Raw genomic sequence first — 19,209 nt, 5'->3', positions numbered from 1 at the left:
GAGTGGACTAGATTGCACCACAAGGCAGGTAATTTCAAAACATTTTCGAGGAAAGCATCCCCTTGGGGCCACCTCAAGGCCTTCATGGGTAAAGGACATGAGGCAGCATGTGATGCTATCAATGCCCCTCCATTATTTTCTTAGGGAACAAAGCGGCAAGGCTCAGTGGGGACGTGACCTTCCTGGGCTGCAGCTTGTAGGGGTCATTGATTAAGGGGAGTGGGAAAAGGAAGGGTTTTTCTCTGGTTTTCCTTTTAACTGTGTAACTGAGGGGATTTGTCACAGGCAGCATGGAAATCTCTGTGTTGTTGGCCTGCTCAGGAGCACTGTTGGCCGGCCGTCGGCTTTGTGAGCAGCACATTAAGCTGATGCAGTGAATAGATTTTTCTAGAAAGAGAGAAGTGCTTTGCTACAGTGCTGTCTTTACTAATGTATATTCTTCTGCTTTCCATCAAACAGTCAATGAAGGCTCAGGTGAAACCAATCAAAAAGAGACATCGACCTGTGACATTTGCCAGTTTGGGGCGGAGTGCGATGAAGATGCAGAGGATGTTTGGTACAGTAATTTGCTCTACTCTTCTATTTTAATGAATGTTGTATTATTTAAAGGTACTGTGGTTTGGAAAGCATTACAAATGTTAGATACTCTGTTTTATGCACACAGAGATTCATCTCAAAGTGACTAAGGTGGTTATCACTCTGAAAAAATGTATTTTGGAACATGCACGATTTAGACCAAGTTTAGAAACACAGTTATCCATTTTGTTGCCATTATAACTTATGTTATTCCATCTGGGGTTTTACAGCTTCATACTTCAGTAAAAAATAGAATTGGGAAAAATAATTGACCTAAAGCTTTTCCAGTTAAAAAGTATCATTAGTATGATCATCATGCTAATTCATGTGTGGCATTAGAAAGGCTGGGAAATCTGTCTCACTTTTTCCTATTTTGTTGGAGTTGAAAACCTTGCCCTCAATTGCTTGAAAAAATGAGAGTGTACATTTAGACATTTTCTCAATGGAAATGGTTTTAATTTTTATTTTTTAAAAGGAGTTTCAAAATGATTCGGATTTTTTTTATTTTAAACCTTAATTACAAAAGCTGAAGGGAAATAATTCTATCAACTCAGACTTTTATTTTTCATTTTGCCTGGGATATATGCAAACTTACATTAAGCCAACTCTGAGCTAATCATTTCATTGTGATTTTAGAACAGCCAATAGATCAAAAAGGTCACTATGCACAGAGCTGTATTTCTAACACTGCCCTAATGCCACACCTCATGTTTCTCTCTAAGTAACTAAACAGATTTAGAGAGAGAATGCTGCTGTCTGGATGGTGCCTCTGGAGCTGTGAGCTAATGGTAGCTAAAGGATGGATACACAACCTAGTCAGTGAGGTGTCAGTAAAGCACTGAGGCCAGAGCTCTAGTGGGGAGAATCAGAATGGAGCAGAGAGGAGTCAATAAATGATGGTGAGCATGATAGCTGGGCCCAGTGTTGGGCAGCTGACCCCACCCAGGCAAGGCATCCGTGCACCCTGCTCAGGCATGAAATTAGGAACAGTTCTGCTGTTGAGTGAAGGAGCTCAGGAATATGGTCATGGTTATCCATTTATGCTCTTTTTGGTTTTGTCTTGCCAGCCTCTTAGTAATCTCTGGTTCTAGTCCTTAAAAAAACCTCAAGCAAAAAAACCACTGAGTCCTTGCTTTGGCTTCAGACATCAAAAGGAATTGTGGTGTTGAAAAACAGGAGCAAGGTGCATCATGGTTATAGGTTTCAGTAATGTAATGAAATTTGTGAGTAAGAAATTGCCTAATGTTGACTTTGCTTAAGAAAATTACCCCAGGTGTTACGAATTTCATTGTCTCCTTGACTGGTTGTCCTTGAGAGCTTTGGTGGTGCAGTGTAGAAACAAAACCACGGTGAAATTAATATATCAAAATTCACAGTCTAGTGCTCATGTTTTCATAATTAAGTGTGCTTCCAAATTGGAAGGCAGGAGAAGAGAGGGGCAAGGAATAAAATTAGCTACAAGATAACATTATTAATCATAAGCACTGAGTAGCAGTGTTTATTTTTTTCCAGAAATAGCTTGGTAAAACTGCCTGATCCAACTTACCCCAGTGTTCCCACTGCAGCTTTTGCACAATCTAATTCCTCCCCTTTGAAACAAGTTGGCTTTTACAGAGCAGCAGAATGATGGCAGGAGCTGAGGTGCTCAGTCTTTATTGACAGGCACTCTTCCTGCAGGGGAAGGTGCTTCTGGGGGCAGGAAGCAGGGAAGGGCTGGCACTGGGAAGATGCTCCCAGACAAACTGTTAGGAGGCAGGAAAGCCAATTCCCATCCAAAAACCCAAACCCCATCTAAAGCCTGTGAAAGGTGTGCTTTGAAGTAACCAATTTCATATGCCATAACTGAGCTCTATTTTCCTGTCTTTGCCCCCTGATTAGTCTTGGATAAGCATCTTCCTAAATAATGAGCCTTCTGGCTGTCAGCTTTTCATTATTTTTATTTCTAGAATAAAAGCAGAATAAGTATGGAGGTTGTTGATCCCTCTTTCCAATCTATGTTAGCTGAATTGTCATGTTTGGCACCAGAGGCACATGTTGCCCCACTCCCCTTGCCAAGAAATGTCAATTTATTATTTGTTCACTATTTTTATGTGGATCAAGTATCAGATGTAAGCAGGGCTCCTTTAGCTCCCTCACCTGACTGATGAGGTTTGTAAAATCCAAACGGGGCCAGCAGTTCCTGGTGGTCCTGGGACCTGCTTTACAGGATGTCAATCCCAGCAGCAGCAGTGAATCCCTGTCAGTCAGGAACAGGCTGAGGTGCAGGGTCAGTGCCTGATCCTGCTCCAGGTGAGAGGAATGGTAGCAGAGCCAGACTTCAGAGGGCTGGAGATGCAAGGCTGGCTGTTTGCCTGCTATTTCTAGGGTGCCAGAGTAGATCAGAAAAGAGAGCACAGGTGTGATAGCAGATGTGGTTGGGCTGCTGATGATTTAAAGTGACAATTGACATTCTTCTCTATTGTCACAGTCTATATTTTGCAGACCGTTATCTCTAGTTTAACTCTACTTTTTTTTTTTTTTTTTTTTGGTTATTCATTGCCAGTTGTCACTCATCTAAATTGTGCTATTGTGTTCTGTCACCATTATTTTTAATTCTTTTTATTTGTGAAAAACCAATCTGTTAATGGCTAGACCTCTGGGATTCTAATGGGGGGGTTGGCACACAGAAGATTACTTGAAGCAGTAAGATTTGTGTGAACATTTTCTGGAAAGTGCTGAGGAAAGGCAGGAAAGAAACCTCTGTAATAACAGGTTTTCCATGGCATGCAGAAGCACACATGTGTTATTATCCCATTCTGCAGTCAAGTATCATGAGAGTGAATGCAATTTGGCATTCCATTAGTGAATCTCTTTCTCTAAGTCAAAAACAAAGACTGTTCACTTGAAAGTCTTTAACATCTTGCTGCTTTAATATGTGAAAGCTTCTTGTCACTAAGAGGATCGTGTATTACTGGCATTATTCCCACCTTTAATGCATTTTGCACCAGTGGGCTTCATGAATATTTAAAGCAGGGCAGTGGCTACACTCTTTAGCACGGGGTTGCAATCTATTGGTAAATCAGACATTTGGTGTTGCTTGCTTTGGGTTTTATTTCTGAGCTGGCTAAGGAATAATTGATTTTGTATGACAGGGCTACTCAACATAACACCCCGAGAGATATACTTAAAAGGAATTGAAGAATGAGGCGTAACGTTTTGAGCCGTGGTGTATTGCTCAGCTCTTCCAAAAAGCATCTATGAAACACTCACTGGACATAAATAGTGCTCACCAAATGGAGTGCCTGCTCTCTGCTGGAGTGGCTCAGTGTCAGTGCAGAACCATGTCAGAAACCTGGGCTTCAGCATTAATCTCCTCCTTGTGAGCCACTGAGTAAATAAGAGCACTCCCTATACTGGACAAGCCATGGTTTGGATAAATACTGGGCAGCTGTTTCAGAGGCCCACTAATATGTCCAAAGTGGAAGGAGATAAAGAATAAGAAAGATCCTTTGGTTGAGTTTCCAGTTGGAAAATGCTGACAATTAGAGGATGGGAATATTTTCTTAAAACGAGATTAAAGCCTGCAAACCTCTGACTTGCAGAGTTAATCAAAATCAAGATGATGAATTGAGGTTAAATATGCATACTTTCCCTTTGCATTGCAGTGCCAGCAGGTCAGCCAGCAGCAGTGTGGAAGTGCAGCAGTGCCCACAGTAAGATGCAGGTTGCTAGCTGGAAGGCAGACACACAGTGGTCTGCTCAGGGAGAGCTTCCCCTACAGCCTGGCAGTGTCCAAGGAGGTGAGGAGATCTCCTCCAGAGTGCCCCTCTGCCTGCTCCTTCCTCCCTCTGGAGGCAGCAGCTCCCTGGCAGGAGGTGCCTGACCCTGGAATGGGCCACTGGTTTGTACCAGAGATAAAAAGGTGCCTAAATGCCCCTGCTGCTTCCTGCAACTTGGTCCCATTCACCCCAAGGACTTCTCCTTGGCTGGGAGTGGAGTATCATGCTCTGCAATAGGCACTGTGCTCCTGGTAGGAAACTTTCTTCCTTCCTCACAAGCCTGGCCCACAATGGAGGAGCCTTTTCCATTCCTTGCAAGTGGACAAGGATCCTACTGGGCAGGTTCAGCTCAGGAGAAGATGCTGAAGCCATTCTTGAAGGTCTCTGATGACCACAAGCTGGGACATGGAGGGAGGCATCCAGGGCTGGAGGAAGGAGCTGGGCTTGTTCAGTGTGTGGGTCAGTGGGGAAGGAGGGCTGGTCCCAGGTGTGCTGTGCCCTGGGTGGCATTCCCAAGTGGCATTCCCAGGTGAGGAGGTGACACTGCAGCATAATTACAGCAGGTCCCTGTGTCCTGTGCCTCTGTCCACATGGCTGGGACAATAAACTCCACTCACCCCCAGCAGACAGGTACATACACAAAAGCTATTACAAAGATGAGCTCTTTCAGCCCCTCATTTCATATTTTACTCCTAATCACTGGTACATTTAGTTTGGGTAAATGCTCCTATAAGGCAAGTGAACAGTCAGAAGCACGTGAGGAGGGTGAAACCACATTCTCATGCAAATAAGTGGCTCTGTAAATGGGAGATATCTGTGCAAATCATGCAGCTGCCATCTGCAGCGACCCCTGCAATCAATACTGCCCCAGCAATCAATATTTATCTTTATTATTGTATAGAAAGAAAACATAAAAGAAACTAATGATTTTGCCAGCTTCTCGATCCACACAGCAATTAGGTCAGTCAGTTTTGGCTCCCTTCCCCCTTCCATCAGTTGCTCTCAAGCAGAGCATTTGCAAACAAGATGCTGTACTGCTCTAAAGTACTAAAAGGTGGTTTGAAGTCTCACATACATTACACGGGTATTGGCTGCTTCATGTTCAGCAGTGTGTATAATAACTATGTGTGACCTACTTGTTCCAGATGCAGAAACAACGAGCTGCTTTAACATCTGCAATGTCCCAGACATTATACAGTAGATATGCTGCTGTTTGCTGCTGCTTTTCCTTCTCTTCTAGTGAAAATATAGATCTGTGTTCATAGCTGGGCATAACACTTACACATACATGTTGGACTTGTGCTCCAATAAGCACAGGAATGGAATAAAATCATTAAAATTGCACAGTTCTGCAAAAACTTACATTTCTGCTTAGCTTGAGATCATACCTAAGGCATGAAGTAGAGCTGCTGCTGCATAAATCTTCACATGGAGATTAGTAGTCATGTCTAATAAGAGTCCAGGCAAGGGTTTGCAGAGGGAATTAAAGGCACTGGAGCACAATCTCTGCATTGCACAGCAGCTGATGACCAAGCAGGTTGCACCCTCTCACACCCATGTCACTTATCCTAGCCCCAGCCTGATAGCAGAGCTACCTCCAGTGCCTGCCCAGAAATTAGCCCACTTCTGTCTCAGTTATGTGCTAATGTTTCAATTGGTGTGTGTTCTGTGGTTAAAAGATTTTGAAATAAAAGGAAAGCAGCTGACTTCCATGGAAACTGTTGAGATAAGTGTAGGGACACCATTCAGTGGGTTAAGAGTCAGCAATACTGGAAAAAATGTAGCCTAAGCAACTGAAATTAGTCAATGAAGCACTTGCAATGAAAAGCAAAACTTGAGGAATATTAGAAAAAGCAAGATGATGTCTACCCCATCTGTATGTGATGTTTTAATTACAAAGCCTGCTCTAAGAAAGGGCCAGGTTGGAGGCTTTTCTAGGAAGTTGGTCAGCCAGATCCTGCTGCCTGTAGTATGAGAGCTGAAGAGAGAACCCAGCCATGCTTCTTCATTTGGGACTTGGGAAAAAAAACGCCATATGAACAGACACAAAAGTGGGAAAACTAGCAAAATACAAAATTGTAGCTTGAATTGTTGTCCACAGCACAAGAACAACATTGCAGCAGTTCCAGCTTAGGTGAAAGATTTGGCTTATTAGAAACCAGTGTCTAGACATCATGTTAGGGTCAGAAAATAAGGTCCCCAGGTGAGCATTGCATGAATGCCATGGTTCCTGTCACGTTTCTCTTTGGCAAGCTGCTGAGGTACTACTGTAGGACTCTTTCAGAGGGCAGTTTCAACCTACACTGGCCTAGGTGTAAAAGTGACTTTGTTCCCAAGCATAAATAGGGAAAGATCCCCACAGCCTTCAGAAAGACCCAAAATCAAGCCAAAAATAGGTGATTTTCCTCTTTCTCAGAAGGAGTCTGCAGAAAGAGCCAGGAAAGGTATGGAAAAAGCAGTTGGCTCTATCTTCAGCAGCCCTGAGAAAAGCTGTGGTCCAGATCTCCAGAGGAGGATGAGGGAATGAGCACCTTGTGTTTCTAAACTGATTGCACTACTAGTGCCCTGGCCAGAAAGGTATTGCTTGGAAAAATGATGGCTTGTTTGGCCAGCTGGTGAAATTGTATATATATATACATATATATTTTCTGGGTTTAGTTAAAAACAGCCATTTTTCCCAGTCAGGTGAGTTCCACAGAATCACTTTACCATCTCTGCATCCTTCATCCTGTGCCAAAATAGCCTATTTAATTTTGAAGTGAGACTGATTCCCAACACTTTTAGGATGATGGTTAGGAGAATTTGACTTTTCTCTCTGTTGAGTCAACACAATCTTTCAGAGGCATGTGTTCATTTGAGTAAGTCCTGCCTTTCCAGATTCTCAGGATTTATTTTCTTAATAACATGCTTAAAAAAAACCAAGACTTGCTTTAACATAAGCCAAGATTGTCTGGAGTTACTTATACTTCATAGTGTTTTATTACCAATACACTTTGGAACACTCTGGTAAATAATTCAGCCTACACAAAGAAATTGGCTATATTTTCTCTATACATCGAGGAAGTCTGTCGTGTAGACTATATATCATGGCTCTAAATGTTCTCAGATAAATGCAAGCCCACATTGTATTCCATCTGTACTACTCACCCAAGCAGGTTTTTAAGGACCCTATATGACACATCCATCTCTTATCCAAAAACTAGAATCTCTAACATTTGGTTTTGTAATAAAAATGACATTTTTTATCTTTTGCAATTACGGCAAAACCTGCTGTGTGTCCAGGGAATAATACTCTACACAATCATAAAGCTTATAGATCCTTTTTTTTCCTTGTGCTCCTCTTTTCAGATGCTCACCCAAACTTGGTTTTCAGAAGGTGAACTTCCAACTTAGGGAAGTCAAAGGAAGTTATCCCACTGACTTCAGTGAAACAAAAGTTCCCTCCCGGTTTGATAACTATGGAGTAACTTCTCAGTAGCCTGTGGAGCCTTTTGCTGGTAGAAGGGAGAACAAACTCAGTTGGAGTGTGAATGCTCTGTCAGTCTTACAGTGCAAAGGAATAACTTGGAAATTGTGATGATAAAAGCAGAATTTGCCTTACTGACTGCTTCAGTTGCTTCAGAGGAAATATTGATTTGTGAAAAGCCAAAAAATAATTTCTGAGATTTTTGGGGGAGGTTTTATGTCTTACCATACCATGCTCTTGTAGGAGCAAAACACAAATTCTTCTGAAATTCAAGGGGAGGAAGGCTTGTAAGAGACAGAGTCATCATTTGTTCTTTGCAATTAGTAGTCTGTCAACATTAGAGTTGGGGGGAAAAAGCTGCAATAATTTCAAAAGAATAGCTCAGCACAGACCAATTTTCCTGTTAGGTTTCTGTGGCCAAGATCCCTATCTGTGTGTGTGTGTGGATGGGAGACATGGAGAGGTGGGTGGGTTAGGGTTAGGGAGGAAATGTAAAGCTGACTTGCAATTAGTCCAGTTGGCTGTTTGCTGAAGAGTGGGGAGGAGCTGCAGTGGCTGCTCATATTCAGGGAGGGTTTTGGGGACAGTACCCAAGGGGGGGAGGGAGATTGGCCTCTCCTGCCTTCCCTGTGCCTGGCTGGGGGGCTGGAATGGCTCACCCAGCAGGAGCAGGTGAATTAAAGGTTGCTGTGCTGGGGGCAGCTGGGGGATGTGAGGTGGCAGCATCGAGGTGGTGTGGCTGTGGCACTGTGTTAGCACTGCCCTGTTGCTGTTACAGGGGTGCACTTGTGTGGCTCAGCATCGTGTGAGGCAGCAACAGCATCCCTCTCTCTTTCCAGGCAGTGTCTAGGTACAACATGACAGCATGGTGGAGAGCCACCATTTCATGTGTCCAGATCAACAGGGGAGCAAATGAACTCAGAGTTTGGGGGTTTTTTTACTCCTCTGCCACCAGCGATGACCAGCATTTTTAGTCTTGGGTAGGAAAGCGTCCTGGCCTTCTGAGCACGTGCCTTGATCTGCATTGGGAGGAATGGCTTTGGCAGTCTGTTTTGTGCTCCTGCTGTAATACAGGGTGTTGTAAGGACCACCCAGGTCCTGCTGCTTTGTGAGAGGGACACAGGAGGGTCCCTTTGTGCCCTGCAAGGGCAGCGCTGTGCGCGGGTGCTGCCCGGAGCTGTGTGAGGTCTGGTTTGCGCCCCCACGGTGATGTTGGTTGTGTAATCCCATGGCTGGGAGAGCCTGGGCTCACCAGGCTGTGAAAGTGCACATAAGGGATGATAATATGGTAATGCACATCAGATATTAATGTGCATTGACACATAATCGTCTGCGTACATCAAGGCATTACAGCATGAAAGAGCAAGTGCAAAGGCCTTGCAGAGCGACGTGCTTTTGCACCTTTCTTCTCCCCCTGTTCTCTCTTAGCCTTGTTATTTAAAAGGAAGCTTCCCTTCCTCCCTGGCCCCCCATTTAGGCAGAGTCATCCCCCAGCAGTAAGGAGAGCGGTGCCTTCCTGACGGCCTATTTAGGCGCAATAAAAAGCCGATTGGCCTAATGCGCAATCAAGAAAAGAGTGACATTTATTGCTTTGGTTTTATGATGCTGTGAACTGAGCAAGATTTGGAGCCTTACAGTGCCTTCAGGGGGCAGGAGATCACCAGCAATGAATTGTATTTATACCTTTTCCAATTTCCTACTAGCGTTTTAGCAATAAATAGACTGTGTTGTTATTGAGTTTTATGTAAGTATGTTTACGAAAGCAGGAATACAACTTTGTAGCTCAGAATTACATGTGTTGGCTAAATAGATCAACAGAGAGAATAACTATGTAAAACACTGGCAAAGCACTTACCAATTTATTATCAAATGTCTTAATGGAATGCTTCATCTCTTCCATCCCACTTTATGTTCACTATTAAAATAGAACTGCATCCATTGCAGAAGGTCGGAGGCTCCTTCACACACCCGTGTAGGAACATCAAGGCCACGGTTTGTTCACACATCTAAACCATTAAAAATACATCCCATGCATTAAATATGAGCCTGAGGAAAACTCAGTGGGAGCTGACGCACAGGGCTGACCTCAGCTCTCACAGCCCCTGCCGAGTGGCAGGTGTTCTTCCTCACAGAGCCCAGCTCCTGCCCCAGTCCCTTCCCATGTGTGGGCTGCAGCTAAAAGCCTGTGTGAGGTGTCCCCAGACATGCAGATTTAATTGCTGTGTCTCAGCCTGCCCATTTGGTAATGGAGCTCTCCCCTGTGGAACAGCACAGGTGCCCCAGGGACATCCATCCTGGCCAGTGCACAGCACTTGCTCCTTTCAAGGAGCTGCAGGTGGATTCCACTGATCTGTGTGCCAGCCCTGAAGAAGGTTACTCTCATCCCTTTAGTTTGCTGGCAAGGACATGTCCTTGAGATGGCACATTGCAGTCATTCGTCTGTCTTCCTTTCCCTGGCAGCAGCACTGTCCCTTGGGGCTTGATCCCAAAAGCAGCCGGCCCGTGGTCATCATGAGGCAGATCCTCAGCCAGCAGGAATGCCTGGTTTTGTACAGCAGCTTTTACCTACAGCCCTGAAGGCTCTGAGGAAAAGAGGGTTACTACTGCACCCTCCTTCTTGCCAATGCAGTGATTTGCTTGGGTGCCAGGCTCATACCTGTGGGCTGAGGTAATGTGAGGTTATCCTGCACACAGATGACCTTTCTGCCTGTGCAGGAGGTGCAAACAATGCCTGAAGGAAAGCCTGGAAGTATCCTGCTAAAATTTCATTGAATAGCAGACTGGATTTTGTTTTGTAGTTGAGGAGAGCTGACCAAGCAGGGTATCCTGGAATGGGTGGCCAGTTCAGATGGTGCTGCCCCAGGCAGGTACCCCTGGTTAGGGTGGGGTGCTGATAACACCAAGGTTGTGGGTCCAACCCCTGCATGGGCTGTTGTACCTAAGGTGATCTTTGTGGGTCTCTTCCACCTCAGTGCTCTGTGAATCCCTGAGGAAGCAGGAGGCACACATGTTTAAGGACACAGAGGGGTTTATGGGGAGAGCTGGGCTGGGCTTGCACATGTGGCGGCACACTTCACACTCAGCAATTCCTTTACCACAGTTTTTGTTCATTTTAGGAAGGTCCCCACTTCCCTTCCCCACCAGCAGTGGATAGCTCATGTGAGCAAGGGCTGGGGCTGGCAGCACACTGGTCTCTGCTAGCCAAAAGGCCATCATCCCTTTACTTGCAAATCAGAGTCCACTTTGCACTTTTAGAAGTAACTTCTAGTGTTAGCAGAAGTTTAAGCAGAAATTTGTGGTTGGTCCCAGACAGAGCTGCAGTTCTTTGTGAGCAGATGGATCCTTCCTGCCTGGCAAGGCCCATGCCAGGACCTGCAGCTAGATAGTGCCCCATGCTTCCCACTGGATCTTGCAGTATTCCCACTGGCTGTTCAATCCAGGGTGAAACTGTGGGATTTGTGGAAACAATTTTCATTATTCTGCTAGCTTCAAAATAGGAGTGAACAGTATCAGCAATCTGAGGCACACAGCAATAAACTGTTCATGAAGGACAGTCTCAGATGTTTACAGAGAGAGAAACAGTCAGCAAAGCTTTGTTTTAGCACAGACCATGGAGACGTGAAGGACACCAGGGGCAGGCAAACCATAGGCGTTTATTTTATTCTGTGAGTTCTAAATAAACTTTACACATTAGATACCTGCAGACACTCGAATTGACATGTGAACAGAATTAGATTTTTTTTCTCTGGTCACACAGCTACCACGTGGGCTTGTCCATGAATCTTCAAACCCAGTCATCAGCCTTGTGATTCTCTGTTTGGCTTTAAAGCATCCAGTATAGCAAAGATCACTTTATACAGCTTAGTATCTTTAAAATAAGAATGATATTTAGAAGGACAAGAAAAGAGAGAGAGGGGCACATTTATTTTGCCCTAAAGTTGTTAGCCTACAATTCAATGTTGAGGGCACCAGAGGCATTGGGAAGCTAGGTGAAGGTCATGCTATAATTGGGGCTGTGAATTGTGAAAAGGAAGCAAAGGTGAAGTTTGTAATTTTTTTTGTCAAAAATTAGGAATTAGGACTCAAGTTGCACTGCAGATAAAAGATTTTTTTCATGAGCTGCAGTCTCCAGGATGACTTCTTGAAAGCTGGAGGAGCATGAGCCCAGCTCCTCACTGAGCTCTGGGAAGCAGCCAGTGCCCAGGGACTCTCTTCAGGCTGTACAGCAGGGTGTCTCCAGGAGCAGCCCATGGTTTTGGAGTGTCCTCCATGAGCTGCCATGCAAAAAATGCTTGAAAAATGCTTGAAAAATCCATGGGTGTTTTTAAGCACTGCCAGTCCATCCCTGCTATGCAGCAGCAGTGTGGCAGCTGTAGCCCAAGCTCCTGGCTCTGTCTCCAGCTACATTCCCAGAATGTGTTGCATTTGGTATGCAAGGAAGGCCATCCGTAAATATATTCACCACTTTAGTGCATTTTAGCTTGACATATGTCCAGTAAACAATATTTTGGGCTCTTGCAGTTAAAAAAAAAAAAATCACCTGATTATTCAGCGCTTCCTTCTGTTATGATGCTTTGGGGTCCTTCAAATCATTTTCATTATGCACTACATAATAATAAAAATCTCCATGCAGTATGCTGATAATTCTGTGCGTGGTCTCTGTGATTTCTAATTGTTTGAATAACAGGATGCTATTGAAATGCCATGCAGAAACATTGCATCACACTGAGGGAATCAAGCTTTTCTCCTTTTACTCCTGGTGAAGATAAACATTTGAACAGTTGAAATAAGTAAAATATCCCAGGGAAGCCACCGTGCAAAGTAGGCATGCTAAAGCCCTTAGTGCAGAAGCAGGGCTGCAAAGGACAAAAAGGAAAAATAAATTAGATAAATAAATAAGTAAGTAACAAATATTGAATGGAAGGCACTCAAAATGAGCCGTGCTTTTCTTCTCCTGTGATCTTAAAGCAGAAGAGAAGCACTAGCAGACCCAGGAAAGAAATACTGCGTGCTATTTTTGTGCTGCCATTATAAAATATGTATTGTTTATTGTTCTGCACTGCAGCTAAAGTTTTGCATCAACCTCAAAAATTACAGCAAATTTTGTTTTGAAGGAGACACGCAGAGTCTCTATTCTTTAAGCCTCTTAATGATATTCTTAAGAGTGCAGTGATAGGATTTCAGTCTCCTGGCAAGCACAGACAGGTTGTAGGGTATGATTCATAGAAAGTGTAAAACACTGTGTGCCAGTGTGCACTCTGAATATATTTTATGCATATGTATGTCAGTGGATATATGATGTTCAGTGCATGCCAAAGCAGGCAATGATGCCAGGCAGTTTTAGGTGCCATCTTCTTGGGCTGTGCTCCACGTGCTGCAGAGACCACTCTGGGGTACCTGAATTTGGCCAGACCACCAAAGGTCCCTGGTGACTGCACTGAGTGTGTCAGGACCTGTCTCTCTGTTAGGAGTGTCATGGTGCCAGCCCATGGCTGCTGCAGGGCTGTCTGAGACCACTGTGAAGCTCAGAGGTGTGCTCGGAGATGGGCTGAGGGTCAGAAGCTCAGATTTGTGTGCTCCTTTTGACACTCACATCAAAACATAGGTGTGTCCAAGCAGCCTGGAGCAATCCAGTTTTGCTGCCTGTGTGTGCAGGTGGCTTTGTGGGTGGGTGATGTGCTGAGATGGGTACAGGGGTGACCTGTCCCTGCTCCCCAGTGAAGGGCTGTCACAGGCTGCGTGTCTGAGCGAGCTAGCTGAGCTCCCAGAGGTTCACCTTGCCCAGTCCCTGCCTGGAGCTCATTCAAATGTCTCTGCATGATGTTGTGTTGAGACATGAAACACCCCCAAAGCTGCCTGGGTAAATGAGAGCTCCCACCAGCCTCCTGACAGCCGTGCTACAATGCCTTGTTCCAGTGTCGAGGTGTAATGTTAAGCCTGGCTTCATTTCAGCTTGCCTGCTGCTAATGTCAACAAAGATGCCCTGTGTACCAGAAAGAAAAACCTTGGTGGTAGAGAAGGCATTTGGGACTGATTGCCAGGTTCTTTATGCAGGCATATATACTGCCAGGTTTGCTTTAAATGGGCATTTAATGTCCTACTGAGAGGGGCAGGGGGCCTGGAGAGGTCTGTGCTGACATCTAGAATTTTGGGTTTCTGATCACCATGTTCTGATCAGAGCAGAGGAAGATAAGGTTGATGTATCACAAATGTACAACAACTGTGTTATTATTTATACACTGTTTTGTGGCAAAGGGCTTTGGGGTTTTTTATGCTGTGAAATTTTGTTGGGGCTTTCATTGCCTTTTTTTTTTTTGTGCCTGTAGAAAATATATAACATTTAAAATTATTGCAGAATGGAACTTCACCTTCCCTGTAAAATAGTGCTCTCTGAGACATGGTGGGATCTCACACTTGACCAAATTAGCATATGTGCTCAAATATCAGAGCTCTGACTAGTAAAAATAACACTAGATTTGCATGTTCACATTTTTAGCTCTTGCCTCCCTGTCTCTTTGGTTTTATGCCTTTTTTCTTGACTGACAATTCTCTTTGTGGCAGATTTATTGCTGTTCTGCTGTTTAGACCCTGTAATCAACTAGACACTTGGCTGAAGACGTTAGTCATTTCATTAAGTACTTCTCTCTCAGATATCTCAGGCACAATTTTCTGTTGCTCTGGTTCCAAAAAGCAAATGACCCATGGCCAGCAAAGTCTGAATATGAATCTTTAATAACCAGAGGTAGTACCAACAATGCTCTCAGGTTTCCAAACAGTAGAGGGCTAATTAAAAGATGCTGAATGAGGAAGGACTGCCATCGCCATCTCGCTCTGACAGAAATGTGCCTGCATCTGTTCCCAGTGAAACCTCTCCTTTGGAAGCATTGTCTCATTTATCCTCCTTGCTTCCCATCACAGCTACATAGGAAACCTTCCTTATGCTACGTGCAGATACTGCATAGTAATTTTTTTAAAATTATTTTTCAGTAATACGTTGCTGGAAATAAAGACTGAATAGTTGTCTTAGGAGTAAAGATAAAACATGGAGTGCGTTTCTTTTTGTCATCACAGCGTCACTAATGATTATATGCTATTCATCAACTCAGGAAATAGAATTATAGTATTCTCCTACCCTTCATGGGCAAAGAACCATTCTCTCATTTTATTGAGACTCCTCCTTAAAACACAGCTCCTCCTTCCAGGGACAGCCCTTCATAGCCATGAATCCTCTCTTCAGTAGCTTGCTCTCTGCAGGCAAAGGTACTCTCTGTGCCCAGAAAATAATACCATATGTTATTTGCAGAAGCGTGGGGTGTTAGGAGACTGTGCACTCACCCATGCCTGCTTTATTGACCCCATTAATTTTTATGGAGGCTGATTGAACAGGAAGCCAAGTTGGCTGCTCCAGCTTGGCCAAGCAGCCTGGTGCAGCACATCCCCATCACTGCTGGCATATGGACCAGACTGAGGGCTGGGCAGCATTTCTTTGTGATCAGGATCCAGGCTGGAAAGGAGTTCTTTGTGCTCCTCTCTCATTTCCCTGGGCGGGGAAGAAGCACGATAAACAGGTGAAATCCCAAATTGCCTGTGGGTTCCCTTGTGCTGCTGAGCACCCTCTTTGCAGTTCCTGCCTTGATGGAAGCTGCCAAAGCTCACAGACCAGAGTGCAGCAACACACACCCCACAAGTCAGCAGTGAGGTGCAGGGAGGTGCCTGTCAGCATCTCACCTGCCTCAGGCTAAGCTCAGCTCTCCCCCAGGCATCCTCCTGGGCCTCTCCTGCATCTTCTCTGCAGAGCTGCACCTCTGCCTGCAGACACTTTCTGGTTCATCCTGGGTGTGGCATTCTCATGGCAGGATCCAGCAATGTCATCAAGCAGTGTTGCAAGATCCACCATGGGGAGGTAGCCCAAAATCCCCTCAGGAGGTGCCCAGGCTTGCCCCTTCAACATTCTTTTTAGTTTGCTTTTTTGCTTCCATGATCACCAAAGTAACCACACAGATTGCTGGATGTTCAGCTCCTCCAGGATTATCATCATGTGAAATGAAATGGAATAAAATAAAATGTACAAAAGAAAGGGAATGCATTGGAGACTATCACAATGACCTGGAAGAAAAGACATAAGAAAATGAGCCTTGCTTAATGATTGTTTATGATGGCAGCCCAAATCAATTAACATATGAGCCCATTGCTTGAAGATGCACAAGGCCTGGGAAACAGCATTCCTTCCTTTCTCAGAGGAGCTGCAGGGTATCTGCTGACATCTTGGAGGCTCTCCTTCCTCACAGAGGCTTTTAAAGCTGCATTTCTGACTGCAGAAAGCATGGTTAAAGCTTACACACTTATTCTGTGTATGCTCTTGGGTACAGTTTCATTCTGTGACCCCCTAGGAGACCTCATTGACCTTCCCACAGTGTCTTGAGCACCAGGAGTGCTCAGTCAGCCTTTCCATTGCCAGGCTTTCTTCAGTGCTACACTTAGGAACACAGAAAGCAAATAGATTTATTGATAGAACTATGATCAGAAGTCATAGGCAGGATGATAACATGGTCAAATGATCCAATTACTTAAAATTCAAGGCATACTGGAGTGCCTCAGGGTCTGGGAAGCTGCAGGCAGACAGACAGCCATTGGACACACCCTTGGCAGTGGGATGGGTGCTGCCCAGCCCTGTGCATGACCAGGGTTAGGGGGAGGCTCTCTTCAGGGTAGGGTCTTTCTGTGTCCCACACGAGCTGAAGGAACTCTGTGTGCCCAGAAAATAACACCATTGGTACTCTCACCTAACACACACCCTGAGCCAAGCAGGGATGTCCCAGTTTGCTTCTTGTTTAACACAAGAGAGCCCCACTCTTGCATTTTATAATGCTTCAAGAAGTGAAGGCACCTTTCCAGGTTTTCATTCAATCAAATGCATTAAGTGCTGTTCATTATGCATTTATTACCTTGCTGGTGGACCCCACTGAAGTCTGAGCTATTCTCAGAGGGTGCATTTGCCTGGGCACACATGTTTGGAGTACACGCCTCACCTTTTCCACTGCAATTTGCCCTTTTGGAATTTGGCAGCATGATCCAAATGGGCAGACTTTTGCTTCCTCCAGTTTGAAAAAATGTGTTGGAATACCATAATTTTCCCTGATAAGAGGAGCACTATAAATTAAAAAGAACCAGCAACACAGGCCCATTAATCTTCCTGATGCAATCCTGCCTTTTGCACTTCCTGACATATATTTGATGTCGACTTAATTGTGCAGCCTTAAAGTAGGATTTGAGTGTCTAAGTGCAAAAGCAGTAATAAACTGTGGATGCAAGCTAGAAGTTGTCTGCTGAAAAGTGTGCAAGGAGTGGATGATCCTTGCAGCATGGAGATCAGGGTGGCAAGTTTGGTGTTTTTTCAGCATCCCTCTAGCAGGCTCTGAAAATCAGGCTTCACACAGGGGATCCTATAAGGCTTTGGAGCATATGGTGTCATCCTGGGGGAGTCCTTTTCTGCTTCAGAGTGATCTGACCCCAGCACAAGCAGCACGTGGCTCATGGTGCTCATGTGGTGTGTCCTCTTCATGTGGCTGCTGCAGAGGTTTGCTTGGAAAGGAAGGATGGTGTTACGGTGAAATTTTAGAATGGGGCACAGAAAAACCTTGGATCTCTTCTCAGTTTTGCTGGAAGATGTCAGGAAAGTCATTTTGGGTCTTTGTGTTTTGGAAGGTATCAGAAGATGTAAATAAATGCCTAGTGGGCTCTGAAGCAGTCTTTGAAATCAGTGGGAAATAGGTCTCTGAGATACCAGAAATCCCACACAAAGTGTTTGCATGCATCTTTAGGCATTTAAACACCTTTAAAAATATGTCTCTAAAGTGTCTAACTCTGAGCATAGGTTTCTGCATCCCCTAGGTATTCTTGAAACTGCATCCAAAGTTGCTGAGATTTCCCCTAAAGAGCACCCTTTTGTTGTAATTTTCCCGTTGGCTTAATTTTCTCTTGACTGGAAACATAATATATATTAACCTTCACTCATTTTTCTGTAGCAAAATGTAGAGAAGTGAAGCTGTTTCTTAGCTGGTTTATTACAAAAAAAAGGAGCATATGGCTGATTGTGTCCCATCTGAAATGCAAATGGTAGAGCTACGTGGAAAGAATTGCTATTACTTGAGCAGTAAATGTTTCCTAATGAAGTGAGTTTGACTAAGGTGGGAAGCTGGAAATGGCTGCAGGAAGAAATGATGATGGTTAATATTTCAGTGGAGCAGAACATTCTTATTCTGCTGATAAGGAGATTCTTGGGAAATGCGCTGGATTTTTTTTCTCATATTCTGTATGTTTATCAGTGTGGGGAAATTGCTACACACAGGGAGCTAGACGCTTTTCTTCGAGTTAGGAAATCATGTAATTTAATTTATAACCACAGCTTTTCACCGCTGGCCTCTTTTTAAACTGGAGTTTTCTGTATTTCATGAACATTTGGGGTAAATAGACCTACCCAGTGTAAAAAAAAATTCTAAAAGACAACTACTGGTTCCACTGTTTTCCATCACCCTGGGCACATTCCTGCAGGCCAGAAGCCAAACGGGGTGATGAAGACATCTGACCCAAGCTCTCCAATTTCCTTCTTCCTCTTTCCACCCAAGTTTTTTTTATATCCCTCTACACCTCTGGTAGTCAAAGGTGTCCAGATGTCTGCTGCAAATGGGAGGTGGACTGACTTTTAAACACTTCCTTAAATCAAGCAGCGAGGCTGGAGGCTTGACATTTCCATTACTTAGCTTTGCAAAGGGAGAGCTGTGGAGCTGGCACTGCCAGGTTCAGCACAACCAGTGGGCTGGAGATAGAGCATCAATCTCATGGCTCTGCCTTAATGTCAGAAGGAGCCAGGAAGAGTTTGGATAGCAGCATGTGCACAATTACGTGCTCAGAAGAGCTGGAGCAGCTGCCAGGTTAGACCTCTGGCTTTGTCCCCAAGCAAGATCACATTGGGTTTGCTGAGGCTGAGCTGTCTGTTAATGGCACAGTTGGGGACAGAAGATTAGCGTGCCCTTCCCCTGCCGATGCCCAAGGCTGTCTGATGTTGCTAATGATAATGAAATAGGAGAAACCTAAAGAAAAGAGTCTGCAGCCTGCTGTCAATGGAAACAATTATGTTTCTCCATCTTGGAAGCAGTGGTGAGGCTTGCTGGGATCAGGATATGTCCATGTTGGTGTGTTAGTTCAGATCCAGAGCAGACTGTGGAAGGAAGGGAATACCTCCCTGTGCTCTGGTTCACATCACAGGGCAGCCCAGGAGCTCAAAAGCTGGGTTCTGGAGTCTCTGGAGATGGCCTAAACAATCTGAGGATGGGGCTACCACTGCCCTGCCTGCTTTTGCCCACACTGTGCTCTTGGACGTGGGAGCCTTCACCCCTCACGGAGAATGAC

The 19,209-nt window shown here is 44.6% G+C and overlaps 1 protein-coding gene across 2 annotated transcripts in view; it reads left to right on the top strand.

The window, feature by feature from the left end:
• The window catches only part of TMEFF2 (transmembrane protein with EGF like and two follistatin like domains 2), a 187,425-nt gene that overhangs the window by 135,004 nt on the left and 33,212 nt on the right, over positions 1-19,209 (top strand). For both annotated transcript variants that reach the window (XM_077181183.1, XM_054636755.2), the window contains exon 5: positions 460-556. In XM_077181183.1, coding sequence (XP_077037298.1) covers positions 460-556 — 97 coding nt within the window. The remainder of the gene's footprint in view (positions 1-459; positions 557-19,209) is intronic.

This window comes from Agelaius phoeniceus, chromosome 7 (genome assembly GCF_051311805.1).
Source record: "Agelaius phoeniceus isolate bAgePho1 chromosome 7, bAgePho1.hap1, whole genome shotgun sequence".
NCBI classification, from domain to species: domain Eukaryota; kingdom Metazoa; phylum Chordata; class Aves; order Passeriformes; family Icteridae; genus Agelaius; species Agelaius phoeniceus.
The sequence above is the reverse complement of the archived record's forward strand: the minus strand, read 5'-3'. Positions and strand labels throughout refer to the sequence as shown.